Consider the following 21,896-nt stretch of genomic DNA (forward strand, 5'->3'; position numbering starts at 1 on the left):
ACCTATTTCTGTCCTGAAGTAGTAATGTGTTTCGGTTTGAAGGGCGGGCCGTTGTAATTATACTGAGATCTTAGAACTTAGATCTTTAGGTGGTGGCGCATTTACGTTGTAGATTACTATGGGCTCCAGTAACCACTTAACACCGGGTGCGCTGTGAGCTCGTCCACACATCTAAGCAATAAAAGAAAATTGTATATTTTACCACCGCCATTCCTATAGCAAAGATACGGAAATCTCCAGACGTTGGCCAGATCAACCGCGAAACCAATGATGGACAGAAGGAAGTCTGCCCCGGTGCCCCATGTCTCTCGGCCATCTGATGTTTCTGCAATAACAGTTTCAGTACAGATTTTCTTGTCCACGTCAATTCTTTAATTAGAAAAAAATATATCTACAGGACATTTGAAGTAGTACTACAGTTAACTCATATGTACAACACTTGGACATCAAAATCTAAAATGGCGAATAATGTTTATAGTATTTAAAAAAATGATTATGTACATGTATGTATTACTTTCAATATATAATATTATAAAAAACAATAAAAAACATTAAGCTAAAAAGGTCTAAACAAAAATAAAGATATTCATTCAGTTCAAAGCACATCTTACGAACCGGTATGTAAAGTTATCTAGAAGATTTAGGCTGAATTCAAGTCAAAACTCTTCAGTATATTATAAATGTTATTTTATTTCGTCCGCCATCATTCTTCTTCTCATTCGTTCAGTCCTGGCGGAGTGGTCGTGGTTACGTAAGTCTTAATGTTTGGTTGCGGCTTTTGAGAGACTTCTCCATCTTTCTCTATTTGTGGCTGTACGTGTACACTCAGTACACGTACCGCCATCATACTAGAGGTTTGATATATAATCCAACTGACTGGGCGATGCACTAGTTAGCGCACTTAACTGCTGGTCGTGGGTTATTATTATTATTATTATTATTATTATTACTTTCAATATTCGCATGATAAACAAGTTTGTCTGCTCTTAAGCCTTGTTCGGACCAGGCGAGTATTTTAGTCGAGTACCGAGTAATTTAGTGGCTAAACTACTAGCTACTGCACAGAAATCGTTCGCATTACGGTCCAGTAGAGTACACAAGTGAGCGGTGTTTTGCAAGATGAACAGGCTGCAACGCAATAGAGTGAATAAACTGATTAAGCTAATCGTAATGGCTATTTTAGAAGAGGTACAAGAGGAAATTTCTGTGATTAAGAAAAATAAGTTATGGGTACGAAAATGGATCGATAGAAGAGATAAACTAGGAGCTACTAAATGTCTTCTGAATGAATTAGCATTGGAAGAGATCCCAAAGAGTACTTCGATAGTTTGAGAATGTCCGAAAGTTGTGTGAATTTTCTGTTAACGAAAATACACTCTCAAATTCAGCGCAAAGATACCCACTTGGGAAGCGCCACTAATGAACTCGACTAATCAACAGGTTCGGACTTGTTTAGTCAGTGAGCCAGTGAGCAAGGACGCGTGGTGAGAGGCGCTACTCGCCCGAAAAAATAGAACAAAATGGATTGACTTGACTAAATTATTTACTAACCTACTCGACTAAATTTTTGGTGCTCAGACACATTTAGCTACTAAATAACTCGGTACTCGACTAAAATACTCGCCTAGTCCGAACAAGGCTTTAGTCTGAGTTTTTACTACCTATATATTCAAACGTATATACATAATATTTCATGTCCTATGGCATTTTGCTATGGGGCAATGCGGCCGATGTAGAAATGATATTTATTCTGCAGAAAAGAGCTATACGTGCTATTTATAACATGCACTCAAGGGAATCCCTGAGGGAGAAATTTAAAGAAATTAAAGTTCTCACTATGCCATCCCAGTACATTTTTGAAAATTTGATGTATGTTCGTAAACATATTGAGGAGTTTCCTAAACAGTCGGACATACATAATAGAAATACTAGGAACAAACACAAGCTTGTTGTGCCGATGAGTAGGTTACATAAGATACGAAATTCATTCGGGTGTTTGTCTGTGCGCCTGTACAACAAAATCCCACATGATGTTCAGAACCTACATATACATAGGTTTAAGAAAACTATTAAAGAACATCTGTGCAATAAAGCTTACTATAAAGTCAATGATTATCTAGAAGATTGCACAAAGTGGGAATGAGTTGCTCGCTCCAGGCATTTCAATATTGTAGTAATTGTTACGTTATAATACTCAGTGTAAAAAAATAATATTTAAAAAATAATAATATTAAAAATAAATAAATAATAATTTTATATGTAAAAAAAAAAAGACATGCCCGCTGAGTTTCTTGCCAATTCTTCTCAGGACGGAGGCTAGTTCTTGTGAATTGGCGGTAGTTCTTTTGACGTTCAACAAGTATGTACTTTCATTTATGTTGAATAAAATTTTTTTGATTTGATTTGATAAGTATGTATATCAATCTTTGGTAACCATAGGGAATCCTAAGTTAGGCCTAGATGAACTTATGCCACTTGTACCCAATTAATAGTATCTTATTTAGTTTATTAACATTGTAAAATTACTGACCAGGCTTGCTGTTCGCTCTAAGTCGTTTGCTGCCTTCGGTATAAAAATACTCTTCCTCTATTTGTACTTTAGGCTCTTCTGAAAAAAAAACAACGAAGTTCCGGTTTAGTTTCATTCAAGAACTCCAGTAAATTAGAAAAAAAGAATAGTTTTGGAAGATATTTGCACTTTCAAAAACGTTTATAAAGCCCATAGACATAATTTGAATCTTGAGACATGAAATCGTAGTCACGGTAGGATTGGATAATTACCTTTTACTGGTGGTAGGACCTCTTGTGAGTCCGCACGGGTAGATACCACCGCCTTGCTTATTTCTGCCGTGAAGCAGTAATGCGTTTCGGTTTGAAGGGTGGGGCAGCCGTTGTAACTATACTTGAGGCCTTAGATCTTATATCTCAAGGTGGGTGGCGCATTTACGTTGTAGATGTCTATAAGCTCCAGTAACCACATAACACTAGGTGGGCTGTGAGCTCGTCCACCCATCAAAGCAATAAAAAAAAAAAACACCAAAAACATTTTTTTTTGTTTTAACTAGACGAGCATACCTGATGGTGAGTGGTTACCTTCGCCCATGGACGTAAGCAATGCCAGGGGGCAGAGCCAAGCCCCTACCTACGATTACTAATTTACTTAATGTACTTAATTTAATGAAGCCATATCTCGTGAACCGGTAATATAAGTGTGCTTAGTGCGAGTCTTTTAACTTCTCGTTCGCGTAAAAGCTATCTCAGATTTACATATGGAATTGGAACAGCGCCCCTAGCGACAAACGCATGGAAAAAGCACACAGCTAACAAATACTAGGAACCGCCCTACGTTTTCCAGCGAAACCGTAGATTTTATACGTCATTAAACTTTAAATTTAATTACATTGCAAACTACGCAATAAAATAATAGATTCAAAAATGTTATGTTGTATTAGCCGTCACGATTTTTTGTTTTCGATAACTTTCCACATACATCGGTGTGTGGTAATAATAGCTTTAATATTTTTAGTACAAATATTTAAATACCTAAAGCGTTTTTATATTAACTCTCCTCTATGATTTAATTTACTTACTTTTGTAGCACGATAAGGTTACGACAGATCCCTTCGTTGGCTTGTGGTCTGAAACAAATACAAAACAATAAGTCATCCTAAAAATACAAGGTTATTGAAAATAATATTATAGTCTAATATATGAATGAGCTCCCGGACATAAATATAAGGTATAAGTCAATTTTTTTTAAATTGCCCTTGTAGGTAGACTAGCACATGACCAATCTGGTACGAACCATGAGCATACCTTATGGTAATTGGTTACCATCGCTCACTGACGTCACCAATACCAAGGGCAGAGCCAAGCCGCGACCGCTAATTATATAGAATAAAGACTGTCAACTCTTCAAGCCAGAATGCATTATTGGTAAAACATTGGTAAAAATATTTAGAGCCGTGACACCCATATACATGGGATTACAAGACGGCCAAAAACCAACTATTTCGCAAATAAATTTTTTATTTATTATTTATTTATTCAACTTAATGCACATAAGTACAATGGCGGACTTAATGCCTGAGGCATTCTCTACCAGTCAACCAAGGGTGGTGTAGAGAATCCTGTGGTAGGTGCATAACTTAATGTGAAACAACCAAACTACATTATACAATATACAAACACATACACAGTATATATATATATATATATATATATATATATATATATATATATATATATATATATATATATATATATATATATATATATATATATATATATATATATATATTAAAAATTACAAAAATTACAAAATTACAAGATGACCTTTCACCGAGTGGAATCCACCGGCAAACGACATAATTTTGTTATTGATTTTGCCCTTAGGATCCAATATTTTGATCTGAGATAACATAGCATTAACTGAACCCCTTCATGTAGTGTCTTGATATGGGCGTCAGCAACGATCAAGTGTACTAGGGTGTTCTTATTTCCAAGAATAATTGGGTGTTTTCGGTCATCAGGTAAGTTAGTATGTTTAAGGCGACCGCCCACCCTGAGGATATGATTCTCATCCAGGTATGCGTTTAGCGATCGTAATTTACTTTTTTTTTTAACTTGTTTCTTATCTCTTAGCCGATCTATTTCTTCTTTGAATTCTTGTTGTACTAACTTAATGCATGTGATAAGCGCCTCTTCAAATTCTTGTGTAGTTATTTCCTTGCTCGTACATAAATTACTTTTGTATCTTAAAAATCTTTTACAGTAAATAATAGTTTTTAGTAATTCTGGTAACGTATCAAAATCTTCAAACTGAGCGGTTAAAGGTTTTAGTTCTTCTGCATTGTGGTAAGTATTTAATTTTATTGGTTTCATTTCTAATTCTGTTTCTGTTATTCCTGGCTTACTGTATATTATTTCTTTTTTGCATAACCACTTGGGCCCTGTCCACCACAACTCTTTCTGTTTCAAGTCCGCCAGCAGCATGCCTCGCGACCCGATGTCTGCAGGATTCTCTTCCGAAGCTACATGGAACCATCGATGTGTGTTTACATTCTCTACAATTTCTACGACCCGGTTTGCCACGAATGTCTTCCATCTATGAGGATCACCAGATAGCCATGCAAGAACAATTGATGAATCTGTCCATGCATAGATGTTAGAAGTAGGTATACGCATTGCATTTTCTATTTGCTTAAGTAACCTTGCTAATAACAGTGCCCCACATAACTCCAGGCGTGGTAGAGACACGGTACGGAGTGGTGCCACTCTAGTACGGGCAGCTAATAGATTGGTGAATACTGAACCATCTTCCCTCTTCACACGAATGTAAGCTACCGCAGCATAGGCTTTCATGGAAGCATCGCTGAAACCATGAACCTCGATGTTTTCCATCTGTGTGCTTACTGTGTTTAGCCATCTTGGAATACCTATCTCTTTTACATGTTCAAAGTCTTCTCTAATTGTCAACCAATCGTGTAACAGCGATTGGTTAATCTCGTCATCCCAGCCAATCGGTTCTAGCCATAGCCTTTGTATGAGTATCTTAGCCAAAATTAGGCTCGGGGCGATCCATCCCAGTGGGTCAAAAAGTCTTTGAATATCAGATAGTATGCCTCTCTTTGTAATACTGCTTGACCTTGCTGGTAAGTTAACCTTGTACTGAAATTGATCCGTGCCCAGGTTCCATATCAAACCTAGGGCTTGTACTTTTCCATCCAATTTAAAATCCAACTGTGCTCGAGATGTACGTTTGTTTGGTTCGATAGATTTCAAAAATTCAGCAGAATTGGATGACCCTTTTTATAATACAAATCCACCTTTCTGTAGAATATTATCTACTTCTTGTGCTCTCTTTATGGCTTCAGGAGCACTGCTCTCCCCCGACATTAGTTCGTCCATGTAAAAATCTTCTTTAATAATTCGAACAGCCATTGGATGATTTCGACCTTCATCGTCCGCCACCTGGTGAAGCGTTCTTACAGCCAGGTGAGGGGCCGCCGCTGTGCCAAATGTAACACGAAGCATACGATATTCTTTAATCGGGTCTAATTCATTCTCTCTCCACAAAAGGCGTTGATATCGATCGGCGTCTTCTTCATAAAGTAATATTTGCAGGTACATCTTTTATATATCACTTGCATAGCAAACACGATGTAATCTCGATCTCATAAGTATGTTCCTTAAGTCCTCTTGCAGTTGCGGACCTACAAGCAATTCATCGTTTAGAGAAACGCAGTTGGAGCCCTTCGCGGAAGCATCAAATACTACGCGTGTCTTAGAAGTTTCTCTGTCTGCGTGTACCACGGCGCGATGAGGTAAGTATACTGATTTTCTCTCATTTATTTCATTCTTAGATATTTCTTCCATGTAGTTAGCTTTTATGTATTCTTGCATGACCTTTGTATAATCTTCTTTCAGTTTAGTTTCTTTCTTAAATCTTCTTTCTAGCTGAAGTAGCCTCTTTCTAGCTATTTCTTTCGTATTTCCTTCAGTCGAAATTGGATTCTTTGTATTAAATGGCAGCCTTACTAGATATCTTCCTTCACTATTTCTCGTATGTGTGCTTTCATATATTGTTTCACATAGCTTTTCTTCCTTTGTTAATATTCTCTTTTTATCATTGTCAATTTCCCAGAGGGATTTCAACATATGATCTATATGGACTTGATGATGAAGGACCAGAAATGATTCATTTTCACGGTTATTATCGATTTCTCCGAAGAGGATCCACCCCAGGTTGGTTTCTTGGGCACATGGAGAACCTGGAGGGCCCTTAATAAGTGTTGGTTGCACAATCTGTGCATACTCTTTAACACCAAGAAGTAAGTCTATAGAACCTGGTTGAAAGTAGTCTGGATCTGCCAGGTTGAGTCCTTCTAGATGTGGCCAATGTGTGACAGTTACAGCTTTGGAGGGGATCTTCGTGGTCAACTGTTTACTCATAACATATGCTTGTATGTTGATTTCGAAGCTTGGATTCCAGTGGGAGCCAATCTTAAGTTGAACCACGTGATCAACGTTAGTCCTAGTAGATCCCACCCCGATGATACTTCCTCTCGCTGATTGCCTGGTAAGTTTGAGCATTTGAGCCGCCTTCTCGCTTAAAAATGAAGCCTGCGAACCTTGGTCTACTAGCGCACGAAGGACAACGGTTTGGTTATGCTCGTTCCTCGCTAAAACCATCGCTGTGGCTAGTAGTGCTGTGCTTTGTTTAGTATTGTGATGTGACGCCACCATGCTATTTATAACCTCTTCTTTCTCTTCTACCCCGTGGTGAGATGCATTCGGTTGATTCCTTTCCTCAGTTTGTACCGAGTCTTGATGGCGGTGGAGAAGAGTGTGATGCCGTCTTCTACATAAGCGACAGGACATTTGTAACTTACACTGGTAAGCAGAATGCCCAGGCACCAAACAGTTAAAACACAGATTGTTGGTCTTGACATAATCAGCTCTTTCTTTAGGTTGCAGTTTGGTAAAATTCTTACAATGACATAATGTATGTTTTTCTTTACAGAGCACGCAAGTTCTTTCATTTGGCTGTGACGTGGTGGCTGTGGCAGTTACTAAGTGTGAACGTTCTCTTACAGGTTTGTCACGGCTGCTACAAGTCCCTGACACGGACAATACAAGTTCTAAGGTACGGTATCTTGACTGCAGGAAATCTTTTAAATTCTCCCAAGTTGGTAGTTCGTCCTCTGATTTTGAATAAGCTGTCTGCTCCCATTCTTTGTGAGACTCCGGGTCCAACTTCTGTATCACAAGGAATATAATTATAGGATCCCAGGAGGTCGTAGGTATGTTTAAATTTTCTAAATTATTCAAACAATCTGTCGTGACGTCTAATAAATTTTTTAATTGATTTGCAGACTGAGAACTAATTTTCTTCTGATTAAATAATTTCTTCAAAACTGAGTTAATTATTAATCGTTTATTTCCATACCTTGACTTCAAAATATTCCATGCTTTTTTTTAATTGTTTTCCGTGACTTGAATAGGTTTTAATAATGTTTCTGCCTCGCAGCTGACTGTACTCTTAAGATAATGTAACTTTTGTACGTTACTTAAAGCCGGGTTCTTATCCACTAAGGAGGTAAATAGGTCTTGAAACGTAGGCCAATCTTCATAGTTTCCAGTGAATTTAGGTAATTCGATTCTCGGTAACCGAACAAGGTTTTCGGTATCCGCAATAATCTTAGAATTATTTGGTGAGGACGTTAAAGTACTCGGCGCGGCTGCTTGTGTGAAAGATTGCAAAAGATCTTTTAAATCGGCTAACAAAACGAGATACAAATCTTCGAACACGAAGTAATCTTCATTTTGAAAATATGGTAACTCTTGTCTTTGTTCTTTCGGTGTTATTTTTACCAATAGTAGATGCGTTTGCTTAAATGTAGTCCAATATTCTTCGATACATTTAATTCTTGCTTCTACATAACCTCTTGTCAATCTAGCTTTTGGACATTTCTTCAAATTAATTTGAGTTTTGTTTAAGAGCGCAGCGGTATCTTCTAAAACGTTCAACAGTTCATCCATAGTACCGTCCAACCAGAAAACGGAATAAAATTGTAATATTTATAAATTATGTATAAATTATTTGTCTTTAAATCACTGGAATGTGGTTTACGGCTTACTGGAAAACAATATTTTCACTGACCGGCGTCCATCTTCGATAGCTTGTATGTTCAAAAAAATCCGCTCGAAGGACCAATATGAATGATGTAATTAAGGTTCAATTTGGTTTGCGTACTATCCGTAAAGAAAAACTGTGTGTGGTTGCAACGACATTTATTGTGCGACTGACTTCACTTTTGACAAGTAAAAATATAGTAATTAGCAAAGAGTATAAGGTTAGTAACAACATATATATATATATATATATGTTGTTATTTTATATATATATATATATATATAAACAACGTACTCAATTTTATATCATGATAATAATATAAAATTTACACATATATCTATATATAATCTCTATCATATACTCACATATTCACATACATATTCATATACACACTTAAACATAACTTAAAAATATAACAAAGAAATAGAACCACATATACATATATATATAGTACAAGAAAATAGTATATTGCACAGAACACACATTGCAAGTCAAATTGTTAAGTTTTTAAGTTTCTCCAGAAAAAGTTGGCGTACCTTTATTTTGAAAGTTAGGCGATCAGTGATCATCCTAACATTAAGAGGAAGTGAATTCCAAAGTTGAACAGATTGAACTACGAAAGACGAACGGACTAAACTAGAGTTGTGCGTGGGACAGTGAAGGAGTAAATTATTAGAGGAACACAAGTCCTTATCGTGCGAAGAATGTACATATTTAAAGTACTGAGTCAGATAGGAGGGAGGAGTTGGGCATGTTAGTATAGAATGAAGCGCAGTAACAGCATGTAGATTGCGGCGCTCGCGTATAGGAAGAAAATTTATTTCGGAGCGGTAAGTAGACACGTGGTCATACTTGCGAAGATTAAAAATGAAACGAATGCAGTTGTTGAGAAGACGGTCGAGTTTGTTCAAAAGGTCTGCATTCAGGTCAAGATAGCATACATCGCCATAGTCAATTATGGGCAGGATTAAAGCTTGAACAAGCATCAACTTTATCTTGAAAGGGAGAAAGTTCTTGAAGCGATAAAGGGCACGCAGAGATCCAGTAACCTTCCGACTAACATTCAACACCTGTACCGCGCAATCAAGTCTAGAATCCATATACAGTCCAAGGTTTTTGACTGATGGGCTCAAAGGTATAATTGCTCCATTATAAGTTACGGGTGGGAGTGAGCTAAAATCTAATCGTCCCAACAAACGGGGACTACCAATAATAATCGCCTGACATTTGGTTGGGTTGACCGTCAAACCAAACCTACCAGACCAATCGCATATAGCCTCTAGATCCCCATTCACTCTGCGAACCGCTTCAGACACACAGTCCACAGTAGCCTGCGAGTACAGCTGTAGGTCGTCAGCGTACAGGTGATACGAACACTGAAGGGACTGAGTTATGAGATTGATAAAGAGAGAGAAAAGCAAAGGGGAGAGAATTCCGCCTTAAGGGACACCAGTATCTAGATCACGCCATGAAGACGAAGACTCATCAATGCGGACCGATTGCTGGCGCCCTCGAAGATATGATGTAAACCATTTCAGGGCGAAATCATAAGATAGGACAGGATAGATAAAAGGATTTCGTGACTGACGGTATTAAAGGCATTAGAGAAGTCGACCAAAGCCAACAATGTGACTTTAGTATCCTCCATTCCAGCCCTAACATCGCCTGTCACTTTGACGAGAGCGGAGATGGTGCTGTGGCCCGGTCTGAAGCCAGACTGTAGAGAGTTTATTAAACCATTCTTATGAACAAACTGGGACAGTTGGTTATGTACACAGGCCTCCAACACCTTGGACAGAAAAGGGAGAATCGATATGGGACGGAAATGAGTAGGAAGAGTCGGATTAGAGACTTTGGGTAAGGGAATCACAAATGCTTTGCGCCACTGTACAGGAAAAGTATCAGAGGACAAAGATGAATTGATTAATTGTTGTAACGATGGAAGAAGACAATCGAGAATGAGCACTATCATCTGGCGGCTCACTCCGTCATGACCCACAGCATTGGATCTTATAGAGAGGATTATCTTTTTGATCTCACCCATAGATACCGTGGAAAATTTAAAGGGGTCGATATTTGGAGGGGATAGTCCTTCCAGAAACTCCACAGTACGGCGCGTAGACTGGTGATCCAACGGGATACTAGTAGTAAAGTGCGCATTGATATCATCCAGTCCAATTGTGGACTGAAAGCTGTATTGACGTTGTTTGCCAATACCTAGAGTTCCGAGGAACTTCCAGATATTAGCAACTGAAGAAGACGATATATTATGTAGAAAGTAGCGGCGTTTAGCATTTCGTATCACCTGGTTACACTTTTTTTTACTTGATGTTAAACCTTAATTGTGGAAGCCATTTGTGAACCTTTGTTATTATATTTATTTACTACTCATTCTTTTACTATTTAATCTGTCCACCTGTGAAAATTACATGAAATTCCGATTAATCTTCTTTAGTTATTAAGTCGTCGTGGCCTAAAGGATAAGACGTCCGATGTATTCGTGTGGAGCGATGCACCGGTGTTCGAATCCCGCAGGCGGGTACCAATTTTTCTAATGAAATACGTACCTAACAAATGTTCACGATCGACTTCCACGGTGAAGGAATAACACCGTGTAATAAAAATCAAACCCGCAAAATTATAATTTGCGTAATTACCAGTGGTAGGACCTTTTGTGAGTCCGCGCGGATAGGTACCACCACCCTACCTATTTCTGCCGTGAAGCAGTAATGCGTTTCGGTTTGAAGGGTAGGGCAGACATTGTAACTATACTGAGATTTCAGAACTTATATCTCAAGGAAGGTGGCACATTTACGTTGTGATGTCTATGGGCCACTTAATACCAGGTGGACTGTGAGCTAGTCCACCCAACTAAGCAATAAAAAAAAAAAAAAGTTATCCTTTCTTATCCAATGTATAATACCATATTCTACAGCTTTTTAATACATGCATTGATTGAAAATCCAAAATAATTGATCTAAATCAAATTACTAATATTCAAAATGAGCTTAATGAAAATTATCATTAGATGCATAATCGTTTCTTTAAGCTAAACGAAAATAAATGACACAAAACCACTTTCAGATTCTCGTCTGTTTTGCAAAGCATTCGCCTCGAGAGCCGCAAAGAATTGAACGCTCAAATGTAATAAATTCAAGATCGTGTCCGCAAAACGATTATCCACCTGGTCTCCGAGTCGCATCCTCATTCCGCTCCGCAATAATGTCTTAAGCATTCGAGCTACGGCCCTCATAATAGGGATGTGGACGCGGAAAAATTCCGCTGTAATTCCGCATCGAGGTGCCAACTCGATTGGAATTCAAAAAGCACCCGCCGCACAGGAATGCCTCGGAATCGGTATTCCAATAATTGAAGGCTTTATAATGCCGATAGAGTGGTGTCCTTGTCGATCGGGTTTTTAAATCATACCTACTATTACGAATGACTTAATGATATCGTGACGCTAAATTAAATTCGTTATTATTTATACGTGCAGAATATTATATATTCGTATGATTTTCGTTTATCATAAAACAATGCATCGAACATATTATTATTACTAGTGGTCCCGCAGTAGTCGAAATTTGATTATAATTAATTGAAATTGTAAGTTTGTACACTATTATGATTGTAATTTATACTTCTATAATCACAAATTTCGCCAAGGCTACACTATAAAAAAATATAAATAAAGACAAACAATATTTAATCTATTCTCAATTTGACCACAGACGTCAAGAACAAAAGTTTGACAATAAATAGTATGCATGCGTGTGTGCGTCAAATACATGGTATAATAATATAGTGTGTGTAATGTTTTCTTTATTGATTTCTTGTATATTTTATGCATTATTTAAAAAAAAATAGCATTGTGCACTTCTTCTCTATATTCTCTATAAGTGTGGAAAATTTCATACTCCTCTGTCCACGCAATTTTCGTAAAAAGGGATACAAAGTTTTTGCTTCACGTATTAATATATAGATGTTTGCAAGTTGTTTAAAAACTGTTTTAGTGTTACGTCACATGGAATTTAAAATTATTGTCAGTTACAAGCCAAAATTGACCGTGTAATACCGAATTATTAAACTGTTATTATTAACTTTCGTCTCTGTATGTAAATTTTTTGTACCAAAAAAGTATTTATGCATTCCGGTCTTCAAGAAACACTTGTAAGACAATACAAGGTAGTTGATGACAATCAGATTTGAGTTTCTATGTGCTGCGCTACCCCTTTACATGTGATTGGGTACGAAATTACCGATATGACCGAATTCATCATTTTAATGAAAAAAAAAAATCGCCAAACATTTCTTACCATATAGATGTAATGAGAAATTATTTTCCTTCGGGAAAACTCGGATCTTTATCTAATCTTTATTCGTATTAAATAAGTGACAATTTCATATCAATTAATATGGAACTTTATTGTTTAGTGTCAAATGTCAAAATGAATAATGTCATTGTACTGAAGCTATTTGAGACAGCACGATAAATACGAACTTTTCCGAAAACATACGAAGGAAAATTTTTTCTCACTATATCTATACATGTCTACTAAGACAAACGACAAAAGCACTAATCTTATTAATAGAAAAATATTAAAAAACCGTACGTTCTTCTTTAGTTTAAAATAAAAGAGTACGGACATTAAAAAAGCTGTCAGTTTCTTTTTGTAGGCTCATCAAAAGGTAATCAATAGGTAGCCGGGATCGTGTAGCCCTGGGGATATTTTCCAATCGACCGAATAATTAGGTACATTTGGAACATTACATCGGAAAAGTAACTGTGTCTCCAATATTTTCTGTTTTAAGTACACTAAAAAAATGAATCTAAGCTCATTCGAAATTGGGCTCGATAGTACCTCAGGATATTTTTTTAAAACAATGAAATATTCCGAAAATACTGAACATGGAAGCATGGAAATTAAGTGTAATTAAAATCATCTCCATAAAGTTACCTGTAGTCCAATGAAGAGCTTACTTAAACATTTAAAAAGTGATATTGACAGCCCTAACCCAATATGTGGATATTCCATTATTGTCTGCTGAGGTAGTGCCGACTTTTTTTCATTTTATATAATACCGAAACATCAAATCGTGATATGTACGATACGTACGTGATATTTTGCTACGCACCTATTTATATATACGAATAAATAAGGAACAGGTGTCTATACTAATATATAAATCTACAGTGGTTTTTACGGATGTTCCGTTATAACTACTGAACCGTGCATCCGATTGACTTAAACTTTGGTATCCATGTAGAAAATACATGTACTTAATGGATAGGCTAATATTTATATGAGTGTTGGACTCCCTACACCAGTTGCGGGGGCGTTTGTGGGGGTGAGAAATAATAATGTTAATTTTAAACGTACCCGACATGATACGTTTTTCTGCATTTTTAAAGACCAAATAAAAGACTGAATAAACAGAAATAGTTACTTCACAATAAGCCCGTTTAATAGATTTTTTTTATTCAAAACAAGTTTCCGCAATGCTGAACAAATACGGCTTCGTTTCTTACTTTTTTAACAAAAGTCATGTTGCAATCGTCTAAACAGAAAATATATTAAAAAACTTATAGAAGTGTACGGGCTCTTCAATCCTTTGCCTTATTGCCTGTTTCCTGTATTTGCGCTCTCATGTCCGGCCGACTGGAAAACTTTGTTTATTGTTCGTTTATTACGACCTTAAGTGGTTTTCTTTATTGTAAAATTAAATCTTATGATATCCGGATACGACAGAGCAGTCGGCGGTGAGTGCACGCGAATTCTTAGATTCAATTTATACGGCTTGTTGTTTTATGTTTTGAAAGTTTTGCTTTTAGTTTGTTTATTTTTATTCTCTACTAGCGGACCCAGCGAACTTTGTTCCGCCACACGGTTTGTTTCAAACACATCAACCGGTCAACTTCAAAATTCTACAGGGTGGCCCATAAGTCCTTTGATATGAAAAAAAATTTATTAAAATAAAACTAATTACATTATGAATTAAATTTTTATTTACATAAAAAGCTTAAAAAACGGGAATTATTTTTTGAAAATAACATCTCCTAAATGTAATCCGTTGCGATCACGGCACTCTTGCAAACGACGTCTAAAATTGTCGATGACTGCGCGGCACGTCGCTGCTGAAATGCTTGTCATTTCTCTGCGGATGTTTTCTTTTAGGGCCTCAATTGACCGCGGGTTTGTGTCGTATACTTTAGCCTTAAGGTAGCCCCACAAAAAAAAATCCATCGGGGTCAGATCTGGACTACGTGGAGGCCAGGAAATGTCTCCACTCTTAGAGATAACTTTGCCAGGAAAAAGTTGACGGATAACGGGCATAGCAGTGTTAGAGGTGTGAGAAGTGGCCCCATCCTGTTGAAACCACGTCCTGGCATTAAAGCCTGAAAAGTTTTGCAATTCTGGTATGAAAAACTCTTCGATCATAGCCACATATCGCTTACGAGTTGACTGTGTCGGATTTTCGCGAATAGACTGTGTCCCTGTGTCTATGTTTTGTTCCGTACGTGACGTCCTTGGGCGACCCAACCGCGGTTTATCTAACGTCGAACCGGTCTCCTCGAACTTAGCAACCCAGTTCTTAATCGTTTGAAGAGTTGGAGTGTCGTCAAAGTTGTGTAAACCTTTGTGTTCTCGAAATTTACGCCGCGCAATGGTTGCCGAATTGTCGTTTTTATAAAACTCGCGCACACAAAACGCACGGTCTGTTCCGGTAAAACGCTCCATCGCGACTAAATTCCCAGAAACCGAAGTTACTCCCCCCGCTTCCCCTGCACCGCTCACGCGCGCCCTGTTCATTTTATTCAAATTTTACTTTTCAAAGGACTTATGGGCCACCCTGTACTATAATTAACACAATTAACCATAGAATAAATTACGTTTAGCTGTCAGTTGCGTTTTGTTATAGTTACCACGTTTTATGTCGCGTCCCACGGGAATGTGATAAAAAGAATCCTATGTCCTTCTCTTGGTTCTAAGCTACCTCCTCACCAATTTTCAGCCAAATCAGTTCAATCGTTCTTGAGTTATAAATAGTGTAACTAACACGACTTTCTTTTATATATATAGACTAGTGAAAATAGGATACATTCTCACGCTATCTCTGAGATAGTAGAACTTACGACTTTTATAGTAGGATTTTTCTTAAAATTTTCTTTCATACAAAACTTTTTTCTGACAATTACGAAAACAACAAAAAGTAAATTAATTCCATGAATATCGATAACTTAAGTTAAACAATCCATTTATTCAAACAATTTGAATCTTGTCCGATTAAAAAGTACTCAGCCTTATTTAGAAAGCACCTTTTCTTTTCTTTTTCCTATCTATTTGTCAGTAGTTTCGATGGGCTAATCTGGCTTCAGCGTGAATTGAGGGCGAACTGAAGAAGCTTAACTTGATAGAACGGGCTAACATCTGCTCTAGCAAGAGCGGAACGTCGTTGAATCTACCACCGGATCGGAATCGTGAAGATCCAGCGAGAAACTTAGTGGGCTATGCATGTTTACTGGTGGTAGGGCCTCTTGTGAGTGCGCGCGGGTAGGTACCACCACCCTGCCTATTTCTGCCGTGAAGCAGTAATGCGTTTCGGTTTGAAGGGTAGGGCAGCCGTTGTAACTATACTTGAGACCTTAGAACTTATATCTCAAGGTGGGTGGCGCATTTCGTTGTAGATGTCTATGGGCTCCAGTAACCACTTAACACCAGATGGGCTGTGAGCTCGTCCACCGATCTAAGCAATAAAAAAAAAAAACGTACCAAGAGCCCTTGGAGTGCTACTGGCTGAACAATAGCCATCATCGCGTGCGCTGCGTCCTCCCGGAGTACCACCAGCCCCTCGACTAAGCAACGCTGGACTGGCGCGTTGCTCCTCATACGAAGGTGCTGTGTGTGTCAGCACGCCCGCCCCAGTTAAACTAGCCTATAACAAAAATAAGACGAAACTAATAACAAGTACCTGTGTTCTAGGTAAGACATATTATGTAGTCTTAGCTACAGTATACCCTGAATTGAAATGAGACAGGTAGCATAAATATTTTTGTTGCTCAGGCAGCATGTATTACGACCCACCTATTGTTCTTTTTTTTATTGCCTTTGTAGGCAGACGAGCATACGGCCCACCTCATGGTGAGTGGTTACCGTCGCCCATGGACTTCAGCAATGCCAAGGGTAGAGCCAAGCCACTGCCTACCGTTAAATCCTTTCCGTTCCGTGGTTACCGAAGATTATAGATGCTGTCACCCATTTGAGACATTAATTCTAAGTCTCCATTCGCAACGGCCACCCCGCCCTTCCATCAGAACGCGTTATTGCTTCGAGGCAGAAGTAGGCAGGTTATAATTTTTCTCATCATCAAACTATTATTAACTAGCTTAGTGCTGGTAGAGTACGCCTATTGCTAGCTACCTATCCTACCTACACTTATTGCTAGCGGTGGACATTTCAACAAGAATGCCTTCAAAAGGAACGCATTGATTACCATCAGAAACAAACAGGGTAATTGAGTCGACTATTATTAAAGCCGGCAATCTGACTTTTGGACAATTATTGGTAAATCAGAAAAACGAATTATTGACTTTGTATTCCATTGGCGGTCACAAAACTCTTCGGAACGACATCTTAGATAAATAACAGGTTAACTATTAACCTTTATTTAATGCAGGTTTTGAACCGTATTCTTTGAAGGAGACGATTATATTCAAATCAATCTGTATTGACATATTAATAACATTTTTTTGTCCAAATGCACAGAATGCCACCTTTGATAATAGACGACTCAATTGTAACGCGAATTTACCCATGGAGTCACCCTAAAACCGATAAGCACGTATAAATTTTGCGCATTTAATTTTAATATACCTACACCGATTGCGGGAGTCATGCGTGAAAATGATAAAGACGGACGTGTACGGATGCTTCAAAAATATTAATACCAAAAACAGTTTGATTATGATTTCATGACCGAAATATGCGTTATAAAAAAAAAACAATACATACTATGGTATTGACTTTTTCACTGTGGTCTCTGTCGTAGCTGACGGGGCGAGGTCTTGGCGGAAGCGGGCTTGTGGAGTCCGGCTTGTGTATTGTCGCGTCACACGTCTCCTGCTGCTGTTAAATAAAATATAAAGTTGTTTAAAAGAGGACAACATTTAACTTACATATAGTATTGTTTTTAAAATGGTTGCTAATTAATATTCGATCACAGTACGTACATTTCCATTGTAATTTGCCATATATTTATCTATTTGTTCTTGAAAATATTTAAAGAATAACATATTTACAACAGAGAAATGAAGTAGCCAAGAAGGATACTACTACGCATATAGTTTTATGAAGCTTTGAAGAGTTTCTGGGCTCGTATACTTGACCTCTTCAAGAAGGACATTGAAAAATCACTACTGCGCTGGCAGAGATACATCGATATTTTGTTTGGCACAAAATAAAAGAAAATAAAAAAAAACTTTAACTTTCTGTATACTAAACGGCAATTTTATAGGTCAAGGATCTAAGTCTTCAGTGACCAAAATAACATTGTACAAGTATTGTATGTGTGTAACAAGTATTTGAAACCTCGGAAACAATATAATGACAAAAAAAAACGCGAAAATAAATCGTAAAAGTCACTTTAATTGTCTCTGACTTGCGAAACCCGATGAAAATACGATTTATTTTCGTTTCTTAAAAACAAATTAACTATAACAACCAAAACAAATAAATTTTAACTGTCTCTATATAACTTATGACGTACAATACTACAGTATTATAGTGAAATAGTGCCTTATAAATAATAAATGATCCAACACTTACATCTTCGTTGCGCGGAGACGACCCCCGACGCGAGCCACTACTTGAAGACCTGTTGCTTGCCGCTGTTTACAAACAATGTTATTAACACGGTTTTAGTGGCCCAACCGGTATGTATGTATCTATGTAATCTTTATCTTATCTTATACCATTAAACGAGCCATTCTTTTATATTAATATATATAATCTGAATCTCGGAAACGGTTCCAACGATTTTCATAAAATTTAGTTTAAAGGGGACTTCGGGCGCGATAAATCGATCTAGTTACGATTTATTTTCAGAAAATGTTGTTTTATTCGTGTTTTCAATAATCAACTCTTCCCGACATCTATTGGCGAATAATAATACTATTTTTCTTAATTGAGGGCAACTAACCGCTTTAAAGACACAACAAGATGGCGTTATTAAAAAAAACCGAGCAATCAACTTTGATCTAAGAAGCCGGGACTGTCAGGGAAATAATTAGTTTAATTTTAATTTGTATTCGTAGCTATGAATCACATGTTTGCTCGATGTGGGAATTATTAGTGGTGGTAGGACCTCTTGTGAGTCCGCACGGGTAGGTACCACCACCCTACCTATTTCTGCCGTGAAGAAGTAATGCGTTTCGGTTTGAAGGGTGGGGCAGCCGTTGTAACCATACATTAACGGTTATAGCTAAAGTATAAGTAAATCAATGGTAGCCTAAAAGTATTCTTTTAGTTCTTATTTTATGATTTTCTGAAAAAAAATTCATGAACGACTTACGCTTCGCTTAGGAGATGTATGGAAATGGTAGTGCAAGGTAGAGGGGGAAGAGGTCGACCGAAGAAGACATGGTTGGAGTGTGTGAATGACAATATGAGAGAGAGAGGAGTGAGTGTTGAGATGACGGCTGATAGAAGAGAATGGAAGAGAAAAATTAGCTGTGCCGATCTAGATTGTGGTTAGTTATTCGTATTCTCGGGATATTATGCACATAAAAGTCAAACACACCAATTAAACAATATATATAATGTAATATGTGTACAATGTTCTATTATAACGTAAAAGGAGTAAACAAGTCGCTAGGCACTACAAGGCACAAATTAAAACTAAAATTATAATACGTTTTTACAATCCACTTAAATCGACGCGCGCGAATCTCGCAGTGTGACGTCACGGGACACCTGCGCGTTCGGGAACTCCGATCGCGACCGATGACGCCCGAGTGCAACCGAATGTTGCACGCTACATCAGCCCCCCCCGGAGACCGTTACGGTCGATAAAAATCGGGAAAGCGTACTTGACGTCCAGATTTCGTTCTTTGCACTGAACGTGAAATGCTTGGAGATGAATCAGCAAAGTGAGATTCCGAGTCGCTTAAGATGTACGCCGGCTTCAATCTGTCTAATGACACCGTGGCAGGCTTTCCTTTGATATCTATTTTGTAATATTTATCTCGACGTTCTAGTACCGTATAGGGTCCTGTGTATGGCGGCTGCAGAGGTTTTCTAATAGCGTCTTGGCGGAGAAAAACTTGATTTGAAGATGATAACTGTTTACTTATGAAAACTGGAGAAGTACCATGATGTATCACAGGCGTTGGTTTGATCTTTCGGATGTAGGCTCTTAGACGGGAAAGAAAATCATTATGGTCTACGACTTCTGTTGTCGAGGTGTTGAAAAATGTACCCGGTAATCGTAGGGGCTCTCCATACACCAACTCTGCAGATGACGAACCAACATCTTCCTTCCATGCCGAACGTATTCCGAGAAGTACCCAAGGTAGAACCTCATACCATTCATCGTTCTCGTGGCACATAATTGCCGATTTGAGCTGGCGGTGGAATCTTTCGACCATACCATTTGCGGCTGGATGGTACGCTGTTGTTTGAATATGATGGGTTCCTGTTAATCTAGAAAGTTCTTTAAACAAATGTGCATCGAACTGTTTACCTCTGTCCGTCGTAATTTTCTCTGGGAAGCCAAAACGTGATATCCAGCCCGTAACGAAAGCTCTTGCCACTGTCTCAGCTTTGATATCATAGAGCGGCATAACCTCTGGCCAACGTGTAAATCTGTCCACTACTGTAAGACAGTATTTAAAATCGTGTGAAGCTGGCAGAGGTCCAATGAGATCTATATGTACGTGACTAAATCTATTAGATGGAGGAATAAACGCATGTACCGGAGACTGTATATGCCGTGTGATTTTCGCGCGCTGGCATGGGAGACATGTGCGTACCCAGTTGCTGCAGTCCTTCTTAATGCTAGGCCAGACATATTTATGTGTCATCAATCTTACAGTAGCTTTTACTCCTGGATGACTCAACCCGTGAATATTATCGAACGCTTGTTTACGAAACTGTGACGTCAGATAAAGTCGAGGAGAAGGGCTACGAGTATCACAATATAAGCTCTCACCCGAACCAGAAATGTTGATTTTCTGTAGGTCAAGTGAAGAGCCGCATTCTAGCAGTTTTTGTAGTTCTTGGTCGTCTTTTTGCGAAGATGCTAAAGCATGCATATCAAGCTCACTCGTAATTGCTTCTGTGCGGGAAAGAGCGTCTGCCACTACGTTATCGTCTCCTGAAATATGTCGTACATCGGTTGTAAATTGTGACACAAAATCAAAATAGCGAAATTGCCGCGGAGAACAGTTTTCTGATGCTTTTTTGAATGCTGAGACTATTGGTTTGTGATCGGTAAGCACAGTGAAAACTCTGCCTTCCACCATATGTCTAAAGTGCTTTACTGCTTCATAGATAGCTAACAACTCTCTATCGAATGGGCTATACTTTCTTTGAGCTTTATTCAATTTTTTTGAAAAGAATCCGAGTGGTTGCTGTCCTTCATCTGTCTTTTGCTGTAGTACGGCACCGATTGCATTATCAGAAGCATCCGTACAGAGTATCAAAGCTGCCGATGGGTTAGGATGAGCTAGCAATGTCGCTTCAGCTAAACTTTTCTTACAAGCGATAAAGGCTTCCAGCAGTTCAGCTGACCAGGTAATAGGCGTACGGGGTTTTAAAGCTGGGCCGGATAAAACATTATGGAGCGGAGCTTGGATATTTGCAGCTTTAGGCATGAAACGTCTATAGAAATTAACCATACCCATAAATCTTCGTAATTCTTTAATAGTTTTCGGCTGCGGGAAGTTCTGGATCGCCTCCACTTTCTGAAGAAGCGGTCTGGTGCCCGAAGATGATACGGCGTAGCCTAAAAAATCTACCTGGGGCTCACCAAACACGCATTTCGAAACATTAATAACAACGCCGTGGTCCTGGAGACGTTGAAATACTTTCTTCAAATGTTCCAGGTGCAATGTCTCATTCTGGCTCCCTATTAAAATATCATCGATATAAGGATAACAAAAGTCAAGGTCTCTCAAGATTTCATCCATGAAGCGTTGAAATGTTTGAGCTGCGTTGCAAAGACCGAAGCTCATAAACGGAAATTCAAATAATCCGAAAGG

At 38.2% G+C, this 21,896-nt stretch overlaps 1 protein-coding gene across 1 annotated transcript in view; it reads right to left on the reverse strand.

The window, feature by feature from the left end:
• Nucleotides 1-21,896, reverse strand: part of LOC100127051 (high-affinity octopamine transporter protein) — a 70,998-nt gene that overhangs the window by 15,564 nt on the left and 33,538 nt on the right. Inside the window, exons 3-8 of the mRNA XM_038018155.2 lie at nucleotides 18,463-18,524; nucleotides 17,650-17,763; nucleotides 16,411-16,573; nucleotides 3,591-3,638; nucleotides 2,531-2,608; nucleotides 203-325 (exon numbers count right to left, since the gene is read on the reverse strand). Coding sequence (XP_037874083.1) covers nucleotides 203-325; nucleotides 2,531-2,608; nucleotides 3,591-3,638; nucleotides 16,411-16,573; nucleotides 17,650-17,763; nucleotides 18,463-18,524 — 588 coding nt within the window. The remainder of the gene's footprint in view (nucleotides 1-202; nucleotides 326-2,530; nucleotides 2,609-3,590; nucleotides 3,639-16,410; nucleotides 16,574-17,649; nucleotides 17,764-18,462; nucleotides 18,525-21,896) is intronic.

Source organism: Bombyx mori, chromosome 20 (genome assembly GCF_030269925.1).
Source record: "Bombyx mori chromosome 20, ASM3026992v2".
In the NCBI taxonomy this organism is placed as follows: Eukaryota; Metazoa; Arthropoda; class Insecta; order Lepidoptera; family Bombycidae; genus Bombyx; species Bombyx mori.